Source organism: Camelus dromedarius, chromosome 24, assembly GCF_036321535.1.
Source record: "Camelus dromedarius isolate mCamDro1 chromosome 24, mCamDro1.pat, whole genome shotgun sequence".
NCBI lineage: Eukaryota > Metazoa > Chordata > Mammalia > Artiodactyla > Camelidae > Camelus > Camelus dromedarius.
In genome coordinates this window covers 10,420,318-10,436,491 of record NC_087459.1, presented here as the reverse complement: position 1 = coordinate 10,436,491, position 16,174 = coordinate 10,420,318, and the positions used below count along the sequence as shown (strand labels likewise).

The following is a 16,174-nucleotide window of genomic DNA, read 5'->3' as shown; positions in this document are numbered from 1 at the left end:
GCCTGGCCGCGCCGGGGGCGGACAGCGCGCTGCACGTGACCTCCCGGCCGCCTCTGCCAGCCTGTCGGCATCGGGGCGTGGCCTCGTGGGGCGGCCGAGCGGCAATTGGCCAGGGGGCGTGGCCTACCGCGCGCGCGCGGAGGAAGAGGGGCTGGGGGCGTGACTCGACTGGCCGGAGCCGGCTGCGATTGGCCGGGGGTGCGCCGGGGCGTGGCTGCGGGCGGCGGGCAGCGGGTGGGGCCGGAGGCGGCGGGAGTCGCGGCTTCTCGCGGTGCACCTGAGAGCCGACGCCTGGGTCTTCGAAGCTGCGCCCGCCGCAGTCCTCGCCGCCATGAACCGCTTTAAGGTGTCCAAGTTCCGGCACACGGAGGCTCGGCCGTCCCGCCGAGAGGTGAGCCCGGCCGCGGTCGCCCCTTGCCCGGCGGCCACCCCTCCCCTTCCTCTTGCCCCGGGCGGAGACCCCCGAGCCCGCCTGCCCCGGGGCGCCCCCTTCAGGCTCGGGCCCGGCGTCTGGTTCGCCCCGCCGCCTCATGGTGGTAAGAGTCTGGCGCTCCCGGTACATTCTCTGGCCTCCGGATGAGCCCCGCGGTCCGCTGGCCCGGCCGCCTCGCCCTGGGACCCCCAAGGCGGCGCAGCCCGACTGACGGGGCCGAGGCCTGAGGCCTGCGAGGCTGCCTGCCTTCCCGGCTTCCGGTCGGCTTTGCCTGAGAGCCGGGAGGACTCCTCCCTGCCGCTCCGATCGCCCCTGCCCGGGGCTGGGGAGTAAGAGAGATGTCCCTCTTTGCCCTGGCCTCAGCAAGTCCGGGTGTGTCAGCTGGAGTGGGAGAGCTTCTGGCCAAAGGCGCGCCCCTTCCTCGGGTTTCCGCCGGTGCTTCCTCTCGTGGATGGCTCTAGTGCTTCCGTTACTCAGGGTGATGCTGCCAGAGGCTGATGGGGCCTGGGGAAGCCCGAGCAGGTGGAGCCCAGACGAAAGGCTGAACCAGGTGGTGGGGGGCGCCTTGGACCCCCGGAAGGGCAGCAGGCCTGATGAGGAATATATTTCAGAACTGATGCCAGCTCTGGTCTGCAGGGAAAACATTATTTGTAAGGCCTGGGAGTGTCTTCCAATCATTGGGCCTAGAAAGTGACCTCTGGTGACCCCAATCGGGGGCCATCGCACATCAGGGCAGCCTGGAGCAGAAGCCAGGTTTTCATCCTCTAGATGGTATTTCCTGGGCACATCCCTGCTGGAGCCACAATGGTGAACAAGACAGCGTTTTCCGTCCTCTGGTGCTTACAGTCTCATGAGGGAGACAGCCAGCAAGCAGACAGGCATGCAAGGGTAACGCACATTTTAATAAGTGCACTGAAGAACACACTTAGGGGCCAGGATAAAGATGGAGATGGGCCTAGAGGTGAGGTTAATCTCACTAGGATGGTCCAGGAAGGCTACTGGGAGGAAGTGACATTTAAACTGAGGTGGGAAGGGTGGGAAGCAGCCAGCCATGGGAAGAATGGGGTAGGAAAAAGCCTGGTGGAAGAAGGAAAGTGACCCAGGCTGGATGGAGGGCAGTGACAGGGAAGCATGGTGTCAGATGAGTCCAGAGTGGTCCTGCAGAGCCTGAGGACCACAGGAAGAAGTTGGGTTTTATCCTCAGTGCAGTGGGGAACCACTGAAAGTTTGAAGGGGGTGTTGGTGGTGGAGAGGTTCTCACATTTGCATCAAGACTGTCTCTCTGAGTGCAGTAAGTACTGCTTGGAAGGGTCTGGAGGGTACTTGAGGGGCCCTGGGGCTTGTTCCTGGGTGGGCCGCAGTCCAGCAAGGTAAACAGGCATGGAGCTAGGGATTACAGGGAGAATTTACAACAGTTTATGTTAGGGAGATGGGAGAACAGGTGATCTGTTCTCCTTTTCAGAGATATTTCCTGCCACTATATTTGTACAGTAAACATGAATCTGGAGGGAAGAATAATGCAAGATGATAACGTTCTACCCGTGGAGGGTGAACATTGAAACAGAAACTTGGGTAGTGGGCGTGGTTTCCGGGGTGCTGTGGGTGAGTGGGCTGGGAAAGGTGGGCAGGGAGGAGTGTCAGATGGCAGGGAGGAGTGCTGCAGGGTGCTCTGACGTCAACAGAAAACAGAAAACGTTGGGACCTTGCTGATCTCAGTTTCAGGAAAAGTGTTCCTCTGCTCCTCGCCATGTGGGGGTGTTAACATCACTGCCTTTTCATGGGGTGTGTCGTTCACCCATCTATGGGACTTTGTGGAAAGGCCTTGATTTCCGCCTATCTGAGCTTGGATGTTTCTCCTGGGGCTTGGAGGAGACCCTATGCTTGGTGAAGGCAGGCCTTCAGCAATTCAGTTGAGGAAGTCAAGTCTGTCTTCCTAGGTGTTTACTTCCTCCTTTTTCTGTTTCTCTTTCTCACTTTTAATAGAATAATCACCCCTCCCCCTCCCCACCCCAACACACACACTGCCCAGTTAGCCTCTTGACTTTGTCCAGCCTGATCTTTCTGACGGCTTCCTCCCACTTATTGGAGAACTTACTTAATGAGCAAAATCGACCCCTTTATGACAGGTTATGGTTTTAAGGACGTTTTGCATTTTCTAAAGAACTGTGTGAGTGGGGTCAGGTTTGATCCAAAGAAATGCATCTCCAATGGTGCAGCTTTAAGGTGGAGTTCCCTGGATTATGCTCTATGCCCTACCCCTTGCTTTAGGCAGAGCCCCAGCCAACACGTTTACTGTTCTTTATTTTCAGGCCTGGATCAATGACATTCGAGCAGGAACTGCCCCCTCCTGTGGGAACCATATCAAGTCCAGCTGCCGCTTGATTGCATTCATTTCTGACCGTCCAGGTAGGGAGGTGAACATGGATGTGGAGATTTGGACGTTGTCACCCTAGGTCGAGTGGAGCAGACGGGCAGACTTGTTCTGGCCAGAAGCTTGGAGGGGCCTCTCTGGGCTCAGAGGTCAGCACCATAAAGGGGCTTAGACCTCCACAGACTGGTCAGCGTGCAGTGGGCAGGTCAACTTCACTGCGCGCATGGTATAAACCGTGTTGGCTATGGTCTTTAGGCTTGGCAAGGAAGGTGGGGAGGGGGCTGTCACTTTTGTTTCCAGCTGTTACCACATGCACTCATCTTGGGGCAACTGTAGTCAGTAGGAACACAAAATCTCCTTGTGTTAGTTGGGACTCTTGATTGCTAGTGATAACTCAGGCCTCACATTGACTTAAGCAAAAGGGGATACCTTTTTGACTTGTATAACTAAGAATGCCAGAGACTTCGGGCAGAGCTGTATTTTACTGTATCCTGACCTCTCTCCCTGTCCCTCTGCTCTGCTGCCCTTGGGCGATAGCTTCTTTCTCACGTATAGCTAAGAAAAGTGGCAGCTAGTAGCCCCAAACTGTCCTCTTTTGACCCACAGGGCCATAAAGAGACAACCTTTGTCCCTAGTGTCTTTGCACAGTCAGTGTCATGGAAGGCTCTTGCATGGTGCAGAACCTAACCTTGGGCCAATCACTCTGTCCTGAGGGGTGTGGTCTTAAGCTTGGTGGAGGCTGTGGGAAAGTCCAGTGCTAAGCTTTTGGGTCTTGTGGCCTCTGGAAACCCTGGGCAGTGGAGTCAGAGCCCCCGTGTTTGTTTGACAGGTGTGCTGGGCATTGTGCCTCTGGAAGGCCAGGGAGAGGACAAGAGACATGTGACCCACTTGGGCTGCCATTCAGGTGAGTGGGGACTGGAGGAAGCCTGGAACTCTCCCCTCCCTCCCTGGGGCCAGGATTCATTCTTATCTGGTCCTGCAGCTCCGTGGCTTCCCTGGTCCCTCCTACTATCCTCACTTCACCTCCTGACAGATGAGGTCCAGATTGGAAGGCTGGTTCCTGGTTGCGAATTCCAGCCTGGGCAGAGAGGAGGGAAGCTTGGTGCTCCAGGTGGTCAGGCCAGAAGGAAGGGGATATACATTGGCCAGGGCCAGGCTCCAGGCTCCCTGCAGAGGACTCAGCTCTGTGTGGTTCTTAGCCCTGTCTGCTCGCCTGGAGCCCAGCAGACCACCTCTCACCGCCAGGCATCCTCCCCAGCCAGGCTGCTTAGGGCTGTCCAGGGAGGGGGCTGGTTGTGCTGTAGGGTCAGAGATGGGCCCTCACAAAGAGAGCTTTTGTTCACCACTGCAGCTGCTTCTGGGGGCGCCCAGTAATCCTCCTGGCAGCCCGCCTATTTTGAGGGAACAGTTTGCTCTCCTTGGGCTGCAACAGCACCGGCCCGGCTGCCTCCTCTCTCCCTGTCCAGCTGCAGTGGCCGTGAGCCCAGACCCTCTGGCCTGCATTCCCGGCTGCCTTTTGGGCAGCCCTGGGTGAGGGAAAGGGGCTGATCCTTGGTCCCTGGTCTGGGTGTGCAGCCCAGTGTAGTGGTCCTGACGATGATGGTGGCGGTGAATAAAATGACCGTAGTGAAGATTGATGGAGAGCTCCCTGGGTGCTAAGTGTGTTATCTGTGTTTTGTCATCTAATCCTATTTTAAAACTTAAAACAACTTTATTGAGGTCTCATTTACATACTATGAACGTTACTTGTTTGAAGTGAAGAATTTGATGATTTTTATTAAAGTTACTGGGCTGCATATCCCACCCCACGGCGTTAGAACATTTCCATCATCCTGGGAAGACCCCTTGCGCCTCTTGGCAGTTAGGATGTGTCTCCCTGAAGCCCTGCAGCCTCAGGTGTCCGTTGATCTTCCAGCCTCTGCAGCAGGGACTGAAGCTACCGTGTGGCCAAATCTGGCCCGCTGCCGGGCTTTGTAAATAGTTTTATTGGAACACAGCCACGCCTCTTCATTGACTTACAGGCTGTGGCTGCTTTTTCCAACAACTGCTTTCCAACAGTTGAGGAGACAGAGACCGTATGTCCCTCAAAAACTAAAACATTTCCTACCTCGCCCTTCACAGAAAACGTTTGCTCTATTGACTGGCCTTTTCTGGGCGTAAACCGACTCATACCATACACGGTCTTTCTAATCTGGTCTCTTTCGTTTGCTGTAATGTTTTTGCGATCATTTGTGTCCTCCAACGGAGACAAAGTCCGCTTTCTCATCCATTCTCATACATTTTTGAAGTAGGTTTTTAAGTAACCCATTTTTCAGCTAATGAAACTGAGGCTCAAAGAGATGAGGAACTTAGCAGTGTGGGCACTGTTGCTGGCAGAGCCAGAATCGGAACCCGGGTTAGGCACCATGCTGTTTGCTTCTTGTTGCTTATTTCTCCTGGGGATGCTGCCCATGTTGGTGTTACCTATAAGATGGTGAGCTCCCTGTTATTGGGGGGGCTCCAACTAGAAGCTGGATCAAGCTTCTATCAGCGGATTGTAGCCTCACTGTGGCTATCTGGAGCCTCTCCTTGCAGGAGCAGCCTTGCCGGGAAGCTGCTCTAGGGGAAACTGAGCTCCAGCTCCTCAGAACCTGCTTTCCAGGCACCAGGCACCATTCTGCCCTCTTAGGTGCTGGTTGGGGGGGAGACTGTGGTGGTCTGGGTTCTGGCTGCCGCCCCACCTTCAGGAGCACCTTCTGCCCCTCGGCTCAGGGCCAAGCAGCAGCCCTTTGGTCCGTGGAAGCAGAGTGCTAGGAAGCATCTTGACGTTTCTGCACGTCTGGGCTGTGGGATGGTGGCGGGGGCCCTGCTCTGACTCGGGAAAGGCCACGTGTTGTGCTGAGGTTGTAGGTTCTGAAGCTGGACTGCCTGCCTGACCCTCAGCCTTGCCCCTTCTTAACTGTGCAGCTCTGGGCAAGTTACTTAACCTCTCTGTCCTCGTGTCCTCATCCTTCAGTTGGGGATGATGCTACAGTGCCACCCTGATGTGTTGTTGTGAGCATTTGGTGAGATAAGTGCATGCGAAGGACACAGGCCTGCTGTCACCGCTGAGCACTCAGAGCATTCTCATTGATGCCAGGCTTTGTCCAGTGAGGAGCCTGCAGGGTGGGGTGTCAGGGGGTCTAGGCTGGGGCTGTCCCAAGGAGTGCTTGTCCCCGTCTACCCCTTCTCCTCTTTGTCTCCTCTGGCCTGGATGCCCAGGGTCCAGCTCCGGCCTGGGAGGAAAGTGTACCTTCTCGGCCCCACTGGGGAGGCAGTCAGTAAGATGGTGACGCAGGCCTAGCTGTCCTACTCACATCCCCTGCTGCCCCTCACACCTGAACCCTGGCCTGGCCCTGCCCCCTGAAACCATCAGTCTCATTTCCCCTCTGGGCTCTGGCTCACTCTGTGTGCCCCAACTCCCATCCTGGTCCCCCGGAGCTGAGGAGTTCAGGTTGTTTGGTTGCAAAGAACTGAGACCAACTCTAGCTTGCTTAAGCCAAAAAGGGATTTATTGGGAGACTCTTGGGGAGCTTCCAGAACTGAAGGAGCAGCTGGACACACAGGCCTTAGACAGCTCCCTCCCAGCTGGCTGACCTCCACCCAGGCCAGTCCCTAAGGCACCCTGTCACTTGACCTTCCCATTCCTGGCTTAATTCCCTCAAGAGACACCCTGGCTGCCGGGCTTGGGTCAGGTGCACTCCTACAGATGGGCCAGCCTTGGCTCCTGGGGGTGTCAGGGGGCAGAGAACTCCTAGGTCGGGCATGTCACCCCAGCCCCCTGCCTGCCTGTTCCACCCTCTGTATTCTTCTGGGTCCATTGTGCCTCCTCCAGGAAGTCTATCCTGACCTCTGACCTTGGGGTCTCTCCTGCGTGCACAGCCCACCTCTTGCTGCATTTTCAGAGACATGTGTGTCTTCCCTGTGGATGTGATGAGGGCCTGTTAGGGTTAGGTGGCCTCTAGTCTGTCCTGTTTGTGAATCCCCTGTGGGCCCAGACTGGGGTCTGGTGCTTGTGTTCATTCACCTGAGCTGGGTTTTGGGTGAATGCAGGTACCTGGTGGTCTGAGGAACTTCCTGCCTATCCTGCCAACCTCCCGATGCTGGGCCCTTGGCCACCCTGGGCCGCAGGGCTCTTGGGGACGCCTGTTGCAGGCAGAGGCCTATAGCATTTGCCCGCGGTTTCCAGAGGTGCCCTCCTCTTGAGGACTTTAAGCCTGCCACCACGTGGGCAGAGGTGTCAGCTCAGAAACCCTGGGCTGTGATTCCCAGCCTTGGGAGAGGTCACTTTGAGCTGGAAGCAGGACATTCTGGCTGGTTCCCATCCAGCCTGTGTCAGCTGTTTCTCTCCCACAGACGTGGTCACGGACGTGGACTTCTCTCCTTTTGATGACTTCCTCCTGGCCACAGCCTCAGCTGATAGGACGGTGAGTGGAGCAGCTGAAAGAGCAGTTCGAGGCCCCTCCCACCCCTCGTCGGGTGCCTCTGGATGGGAACCCTGCTGGTTCCCATCCAGCCCCTCCTGCTAGGTTCCTCAACCCTCGCCCGCTCCCGTGCACTCCTGTGAGCTTGCCCTGAGCCGTGGCTACAACCTGTGTTCTGCTGCTCCCTGAAGATAGCAAGGCTGGGGTGATGGGGGAGGCTCAGAGGAGACGGAGTACAGCCCCTGGATTCCCCCCAGCTCCTGTGTCTTTCTCTCAGCCTCTAACCACACCCTGTGACCCTGAGCCCCTTCCCCTCCCTCCCCTGACACAGAGACCAGCCCCTTGCCCCTGGGGTTAGGGAGCTGCTGGCAAGGCTGGCTGGAGGCAGGGAGGCCCCTCCCAGCCCTGGGCTCACGGACTCGCTCTTTCCTACAGGTGAAACTGTGGCGACTGCCAGCCCCTGGCCAGGCACTGCCCTCGGGGCCTGGGCTGTTGCTGGGCCCCGAGGACACCCAGGTGGAGGTGCTGCAGTTCCACCCGACTGCGGACGGCGTCCTGGTGAGCGCAGCGGGCAGGGCCGTGAAGGTCTGGGACGCAGCCAAGCAGCAGCCCCTCACAGGTACTGGCTGCGCTGACTGTCCCTGCTGGGCAACCCCACCTGCACAGCACTTTGTTTCTTCGTTTATGGTTTTGGTAGCATTAGTTTTTAAATACATACCAAAGTTTCACATGTACCTGATGTGCATTTATGTACACGTGTGTATATGTGTGTGTACGTACATATATGCACGTATACAGACATGTATATATGTGATTCTAACTTGCTACAAATACCCCATCCCTCCCCACTTCCCATAGACATCTGTTTTCATCTCACTTAGCTGTTTTTTCAGCTTTTTCCTTCATATGTCCAAATGACTTTCTTATACCGTTATTTCTTGAATTGTGTGTCATTTCAGTTCTGAAAACACACTACTGATTTCTGCCCTCATCTGCCCTGGGAGATGAGGATTTTGCTCTCTTCACATCCCCCCCCCTCCATGGTGCTTCTCTCATTTTCCCCGTATGCATCGTCCTGTCTGTTTGGACAGCTATAACAAAATCCCACAGACTGGCTTATGAACAACAGGCATTTATTTCTCACAGTTCTGAAGGCTGGACGTCTAAGATCAAGCCACCAGCAGGTTCAGTGTCTAGAGAGGACTTGCTTCCTGGTTTGCTGTGTTCTCGGGGTGTCGTCTCCTAGAGGCAGGGGCGAGGGAGCTCTCAGATGTCTCTTTTATAAGAGCACTAAACTCTCTCATGAGACTCCACCCTCGTGAGCTTATGACCTCGCAGAGGCCCTGCCTCTGGATTCCATCACATCCGGAATCCGGTTTCAACATGTGAATTTTGGGTAAAGGGAACACAAACATTCAGACCAGGCATAGCTGATGATAACTTTGGGTCCGATTCCTCAGTATTTGAATGGTTATGCCCCTGCACTGTGACCCATAGTGGAGCTTGGCATCACCAAATCCTGTCTGCAGAATCCTCTGTGTCGTACTCATCCCCTTTTAGGGTAAAGGTAACAGGAGAGTTGAAGGACGGACTTGCCCCACAGGGCTGTGCAGAGTGCCCAAGTGGACTAAGCCTTCCATAATGATGTCCCCATCTCTGGGGCTGGGACCAGGGGCCATCAGCCTAACGGGGTGTCTCAGGGATTACCCCCTGACAGCATCAATTACTCAGAAGTCAGCCAGTGCCTACCATGGAGTTGTCTTGTGCCACAAAGGATGTGACATTCAAGGTGTAGGCCTCGTCCCCAAGGAGCTCCTGGTGTAGTAGAAAAGTCCAGGCCAACCTTTGAAGCAGAGGTGAAGGCCATCAGGCAGTGTGTCATCAGGGAGTCACCCCAGCTGTAACGGCCATCTCTCAAGCTTTTCTCATGTGCCTGGTACTGTGCTGAGGGCTTCACACTGGGGAGTGTTGCCATTCCCATGTTTCAGATGTGGTTAAATACCTTGACCAAGGTCATAGTGCAAGCAGGTGACAGGACTGGGATTAACCTCTGGGAAGTAAACTTGACATAGTAGTTACCTATTGCTGCAGAACAAATTACCCCAAAACCTAGAGACTTAAAACAACTATAAACATTTTCTCATTTCACAGTTTCTGATCGTCAGGGATTTGCGAGCAGCTTAGCTTGGTGGTTCTGGCTCAGGGTTGTAAGTTGAGGTTGCAAGTCAAGATGTCAGCTGGGGCTGCCATCATATGAAGGCTTGATTGGGGCGGAAGGATCAGCTTCCAGGATGGTTCACTCACACAGTCCCAGCTGTGGACAGAAGGTCTCGGTTCTCCCCCATGGGCCTCTGGATGGGCTGCTCACTGCATGGCAGCCACTTCTCCTGGTGCACAGTCCAAGAGAGAGAGCAAGGAGGAAGGCACAGTGCCTCTTATGCCTTTGGAAGGCACATGCTCTCCATTAGAAGCAAGTCACTGGGTCCTACTTACACTCAGGAGGAAAGGAATTCAGCTCCACATTTTGAAGGGAGGATGTGTTAGTTTCCTAGAGCCACTGTAACAAAGTACCACAAATTGGGTGGCTTAGAATAACAGAAATTTGTTACCTCGCAATCCTGGAGATTGGAAGTCCAAAATGCAAGTGTCAGCAGGTTGATTCCTTCTGAGGCTGCGAGGGGCAGTCTGTCCAGGCCCCCTCCCAGCTTCTGTGCCTGCTGGTACTCCGTGGCTTGTGGATGGCTATCTTCTCTCTGTTTACCTTGTTTTCTCTCTGTGCATGTCTCTCTCTGTCTGATTTTCTTTTTCACAAGGATGCTAGTCATATTGGCTTAGGGTCCATTCTAGTGACATCAGCTTAACTTGATTATCTGCCAAGACTGTTTCCAAATAAAGTCCCGTTCACAGGTGCTGAGGGTGAGGGCTTCAGCATCTTTTGGAAGCGGACACGATTCAACCTCTAACAGGAAGGGTATCAAATAATTTGTGGACAGGTTTTAAAACTGTCACACTGGGGGAGGAACAGGGCCAGAGTGTGTGTGACATGTCCAGAGCAAGCCTGGGCGGGAAGAGAGGCGGGCCCAGGAGCTGGGATCCTTGGAAGGGAAGGGAAGGGAAGGGAAGGGAAGGGAGTGGAGGCGTGGCCTGAGAGGGCAGGGCTGAAGGCAGCAGCCCCGGGGTGCTGTGCAGTGCCTTCTGGGAGGAGCTGCTGCCACTGCCCCTGCAATTACCCCCCAGGCCAAACTGCACCTGCTTCCCTGGTGTCCTCATGCTTGGGATGGGGGGACCCTGAACCCCTCCTGACCTTGGCTGCTTCTCTGCAGAGCTGGTGACCCATGGGGACCTGGTGCAGGGTGCCGTCTGGAGCCGGGACGGAGCCCTGCTGGCCACGACATGCAAGGTAAGGGTGAGACTTGAGTAAGTGCCTGCGGGGGCCTGAGGCCATCATGTTGCAGAGCACATGTCCCGGGCTGTACCTGCCAGGCTCAGCAGTACTTAAGAGGCAGCAGAAAACCAAGGCCAGGGTAGGCGGTTGTGAGCCCCTCCCCCACCTCAGCTGCCCTCACACCTTCTAGCTCATACCTGTCTCTCAAAGCTCCCACTCCACCAGAGGAAGCCCCACACTGGCCCTCTGGGGCTCCCATCGCAGCCTCCCCTGGCTGCCTGGCTGCTCTGTCTGCCTGCCTATCTGTGAGGGTCATGTTAGACAGCGTCCATATGCAGTGCACTTTGCCAGCCCCCACATCCAGTGAGCAGGCCTCAGGGTCCTCAATGATGCCAGGCCCCATGCCAGTGGGGGTGGCTGGTGTGGGTCCAGGGATCATATGGATAAAAGGATAATTGTGACCCATGACAGTCATGGAAGAGGGACATGAGATGCTTTGAGTGGTTGGAGAGGCTAGGGGAGGCATGCTGGGTGTCGGGCAGGGGCAGGGTGAGTGTGCTGGGTGGAAGGAGTTACAGCTGCAGATGGGGAACGAGAGGGTGCAGGGACTGGGTGCAGGGCTGGGCCGGGCTGGGGGCAGAGAGCAGAGCTGCATGCAGAGGGTCACACTGATTACTGTAGAAGCAACAGGAAAGCACTGGGGTGTTTAAAGCCAGAGGTGGGTGGCCGTGGTGTCAGGTGAGCAGATCTGCATTTCGAGGCTCCCCAGCTGCAGTGTGGACAGAGCATTTTCTTGGTGGGGTGATGCGGCGGCCAAAAGTAAAGGAGGAACAACCTCTGAGGGAGAGAGGAGCCTCTCGGGCCAGGGGTGGTACAGATGTGGGATGTGACAGATATGGGAGACAGGAGACAGGAGGAGAGAGCTGTGGGGTTGGCTGTGGGCTGGCTGTGTGGTTGGGGGTTGTGAGGCTGGCTTCTGGGTTATGGGCTGGAGGAGGGCCCTGCCACTGAGACAAGGACAAGATGGGGCGCTCCTGGTGTGGCTGGGGGCCGGTGGGGATGGAGGCACCTGGGACCTCTGAATGGAGGTGTCAGTTAAATCTGTGGACTGGGCTCTGCTCTGAGCTGAGGGTGGAAGGGTGAGCGTCATCTGTGTGTATGTGGTACCTCTAGGGGGACGCGAGTGTCCCCATGGGAAGAGGAAGAAGTGAGAAGAGGTGGCCCAAGGAGCCGAGGAAGGATCAGAACCTGCAAGAGAGACAGAAGGAGCCTCCTGGTGGGAGGAAGGAAGCCAAGAAAGACCAGTTCTCTGTTTCCTGAGACCCAGGGCTTCCCCGGGAGGTGGCAGGGGCACTGGGAACAGTGAGTGATACCTACGGATCTGGGGTCGTGGGCAACCTTTGGGACCTTTTGAGGTATGCTGCTGCCTGAAGCCGTATGTGAAGAAAGGCAGGAGGCAAGGAAAGATCTGGCAAGGAAGGGTTTATCTGGGAAGTGTGGCTGGCCAAGGGGATGGGGGGACAGGAGCTGGTTGTTGGGAGGCAGGGTTGGGGACTCCTCTGAAAGAGAAAATGTGGGGTCTGCATATGCAGGAGGATCCTATTTCCAACTTTCACTTCTTTTCTCTGCTTTCTTGGGAGCCCCATTTCCCAGTCTTTATTGACTTTTCCCCATTTGATTTATTAAACTGTAGGTCTAGACACTGGCCTGAGCTCCAGGGGTTGAGGGGTAAATATGACAGGGCTACTGTTTCTCCAAGACTCTAAGGAGCTGCTGCTTTAGGCCGAGGCAGTCACACCATGTGGTTTGCTTGCTCAAGTTAAATGCTGGTGAGCACTGTGTTTCCACATGTGTATGTGAGACAGACAAACACAGAATGAGACGAAGGGAGGAAGGAGAAAGCTGGGAGGAGAGCGGATTGTCACAGCAGATTTTTTTCTTGTGATCACCCAAGTATAGTAGTTTGTGCTTGTTTTACAAATTTTGGAGAACAGTTAAAAAGTAAAGAAGCAAAAAAAAAAAAAAAAAAAAAGTAATCCTCTCAGGGACAGGACCTGTCACCATTTCGACATTGTTCTGTATTTTTCCTGTATGTGTTGAAATCATACTCTCTACGTTTTTTTTTTTCTCAGCATAATAAAATTTTCTCCAGTCCATCAAAAACTTAACAAATGTCACAGGAAATATTTTACCATGTAGATTTACAGTTTACTCATTGGAGCCCCTGCTTGCAGAAGTCTGGGTTGCTTCTACTTGGCATCACTGCGTGACAAGTTGTCAGGTTTGAATGCACTTGTATATAGGGGTTTTTCTCTACCTTTATATGATTTTCTTAGCCTAGAGCAGTGGAGGGCAAACTTTTTCTGTAAAGGGCCAGATAGTAAATACTTCGGGGTTTGCAGGCCAAGCTATCTCTGTCAGTATCACTTTGTAACAAAGAGGCAGCTGTGGACACTACATAAATGATGGGTGTGGCCATGTTCCAGTAAAACTGCATTTGTAGAACCAGGTGGCAGGTTGGATTTGGCCCATTGGGCCTTACAGCTTGCCCACCCCGACCTAGATTCCTGCCAGAGATGTTGCTGGCTCTAGGCTGTGAAGAGTTTTAAGATGGATAAGATTTTCACCAGCTGCTTTCCCCAGGAGTAACGCTGGCTGCCCTGGGGCTGTTCTGCAGATGTTGTGGGCTCCAGCTTGGGTTTGGGAGGAGACGTGTGTCTGTGGGCTAGCAGTCCGGCCCTCTGAGCCTGGAGAATGGATGGAGCAGAGATGCTTGTTCCACAGCTGAACCCACAAGGAAGTGTGCGGAAAGCACTAGCCCCTGAGGTCAGGCCGGGCTCTGGGCTGCCTGCTTTTCCTCCCGCCTCACAGCTCCAGTGGTGCCTCAAGGGAGCAGGGCTGCAGCCCTGTGGCAGCTGGGTGGCTTGACAGAAGGGTGGCAGGAAGATGCCTTGGTTTCTCCAGTGATGGAGCAGCCCTGGGGCAGACACGTGTGGTCTCCACACCCTGTGAATATTCTGTAGCTGCCGCACAAATCAGCTGCCTAGGGCATGGCCCTGGAGAGGGAGGAAGGAAGCTGTGGGGCCCAGGGCAAGCTGGGGCCACTTCTGTCAGAGCTCACCCAGGCTGCCCCACCAGCACTCCACCCTGGGCTGCAGGTACCGTTGCCTAGACCACCCTTCCCCTGAGACCTGCAGCCCACAAGGCTGGTCTAGCCTGTGGCCTGGAGGGAGGTGACACCACTGGGCCTTGTGTTCTCTGCCTCATGTCCCCTCATCTCCAGTCCCACCCACCCCCTCTCCAGCACCAGGCAAGCTGTCGGAGGTGCAGATGTCTGAGGTTTGATGTGGGTCATTTCCTGTGGAGCAGCCAGAGGCACCACCCCTCCCCAGAGCTCACGGCCCAGCCGGAGCCCCCAGCGTGGTTGAATCTGGTTCTGACGGGGCTTCGAAGGGACAGATCAGGAGTTGGGCATGTCTCCCGGGGTCCTGCCATGTTCCGTGTTCAGAGGCAGCCAGGTGAGGAGTGCGGGCCCGGGCGGGAGAGTGGGGTGGGCTGCGGCTGAGCATGAGGCCGCGTGAGGGGTTTGTTCTGAGGGCAGTGGGCACCTTGTGGGGCTAGGGTGACGGTGGGGAGCAGGCCGGCCTCCAGGAGATGGGGCAGCTCAGGCCTTAGTGATGGGACGTGGGCAGGGAGAAGTGACTTCCCAGGGAAGGCCTGGCAGAGCCTGGGAGGACCTAGAGAGCCCTGGAGACGGGGAAGAGGGCGTGGAGTCCAGAGATTGCGTGCAGGGGGTTTGTGGAGGTACATAGGAACTGTCCTGTTGAGGCAAGGGGGCTGGGCACTGTCCCCACACAGACCAGTCCCTGGACATGCATGTGGCCGTGAGCAGCAGTGCCAGGAGGGGTGGGACCAGCTGTGAGCCCTGACCACCCAGGGACGGAGGGCCTCACCACAAACCCCGCACCTGCTGCAGTCCCTGCGGTGCTGCTGGGACTGCTTGCTCCTTTTCATAAGTTCACCCTGGGAACAGCTTTCCCAGGGTCTGGCTGGAATCTTGCAAGAGGAAAGGTAGGAGGAGGAGGCCCCTCATGAGGCTGGTCTCATCCTCTCCCTCCCCACCACCCATGCTGGGCTCCGGAACTCTTGACTGGCCCCTGCTGGTCACTGAGGGGGGATTCACTGGTGTGGGAGTCTAGCCCCTTCTCCCCAGGGGTCTGAGCTCTACTTACCATCAAAACTGGGCCTGGTGCAGGGCAGGTGGAGAACGAGCACCCCATCCCATCGCATCCTGCTACCTCCTCTGGTGTGGTGACTCTGTGCCTGCTGCTGTCTTGGGAAGAAGACTTGGTGGAACAGGCTACAACTCAGAGCCCAGTGAGACTCTCCTGTCCCCTGTCCCCTCAGAGAGCGTAAAGTTGCAGGGACAAAGTGCACAGGTTTCTCAAGTGGGTCACTGGAGTCCTGCCATGTTAAGCTTCCCCAGTTCCTGGACCTCATTGCTCTACCTGTGAGGACACAGCACCTTGCGATGCTGTTGATCTGGGTGCAGCATCACGGAGGAGGATGCTGTCCTCGCAGGCCATCCCCTGTGAGGAATGCTGGGCGTCACCACGGTCCTGTATCCAGTGCCCCCTCCTTGGCTGTAAAGGGAGCCTGGGGGTCCTGAATGTGTGCATCAAAAGCTGGAAAACCTTGGGGAGTGATGGAGGGGTTGCATGTCAGGTGGAGGTGCCCATGGGCTTGTTCTGAATGCGTGGGGGAAGCCGGTGAGTGGGCCAACTCTCAGCAGGAGGGAGACTGAGCCCCTCCCAGGCCAGGCTCTGGGTTTGTTCACAGAACTGCCTGATTTGGGCGGGGTGCGGGGAACACTCTGCTTCCATCAGAGCCTCCCTGGTCTCCACACTGTGCACCCCCCCAACCCCACGGGGAAGATCTCCCTGGCCACCTGTTGGGACTCCCATCCTCCCATGGAGCAGTTCTGCCTCTGGGGCAGGGCCCAGGCCACCGAAGACCCTTCCTGCTCCCCTTCCAGCTCCTGCAGCCGAGGGAGGGGCAGGCAGCCGCTAGGGGGCGCGCCGGCCTCGTGGATGGCTGGGCTTGGCTGGCTGGGCCCCCACTCCACGTGGTGGGTTGTACCTGTGAGCTGAATGAGGATATTCTCCTCAGCAGCCCAGTGCCACCCCTGCTGCCCGGCCCTGCGGGCCCCACCAGCGCCATGCCAGCCTCCAGTGCCTCAAACGCTGAAATTCTGCGCTCGATGGCCCAGCTCCCTTTAGGGAGGTGCCCAGGTGCCAAGACTGTGACTCTGACCTGTGAGAAGTAGTGGGATTGGCATCCTGACCTAGGCCGTCTGGTCCCCACTGCTGGGAGTGGCCCTTGCTGCCAGGAGGCCTTCCCTCTTGCCCATCTTCTGTCCAGATCCTCTGTCTCCCACTGCGCCCCCCCCCGTCTGTCTCTTGCTGCCCTGTCTCTGTCCTCCATTTCTAGTTGTTCTTTCTCTGTTACTTGCTGTCTTTTCTGTATCTACCTAGCTGTCGTCC

At 56.2% G+C, this 16,174-nt stretch overlaps 1 protein-coding gene across 3 annotated transcripts in view; it reads left to right on the top strand.

Moving 5' to 3' along the window:
* Nucleotides 1–233: 233 nt before the first annotated feature.
* Nucleotides 234–16,174, top strand: part of CORO7 (coronin 7) — a 54,755-nt gene continuing 38,814 nt past the window's right edge. For 2 of the 3 annotated variants that reach the window (XM_031447751.2, XM_031447753.2), the window contains exons 1-6: nucleotides 234–391; nucleotides 2,743–2,839; nucleotides 3,634–3,708; nucleotides 7,179–7,249; nucleotides 7,682–7,865; nucleotides 10,570–10,646. In XM_031447751.2, coding sequence (XP_031303611.1) covers nucleotides 332–391; nucleotides 2,743–2,839; nucleotides 3,634–3,708; nucleotides 7,179–7,249; nucleotides 7,682–7,865; nucleotides 10,570–10,646 — 564 coding nt within the window. In that variant the 5' untranslated portion in view covers nucleotides 234–331. Of the gene's footprint in view, nucleotides 392–2,742; nucleotides 2,840–3,633; nucleotides 3,709–7,178; nucleotides 7,250–7,681; nucleotides 7,866–10,569; nucleotides 10,647–12,655; nucleotides 13,790–13,935; nucleotides 14,150–16,174 lie in introns of those variants that run through there. The other variant, XM_064478405.1, reaches the window with a different exon arrangement.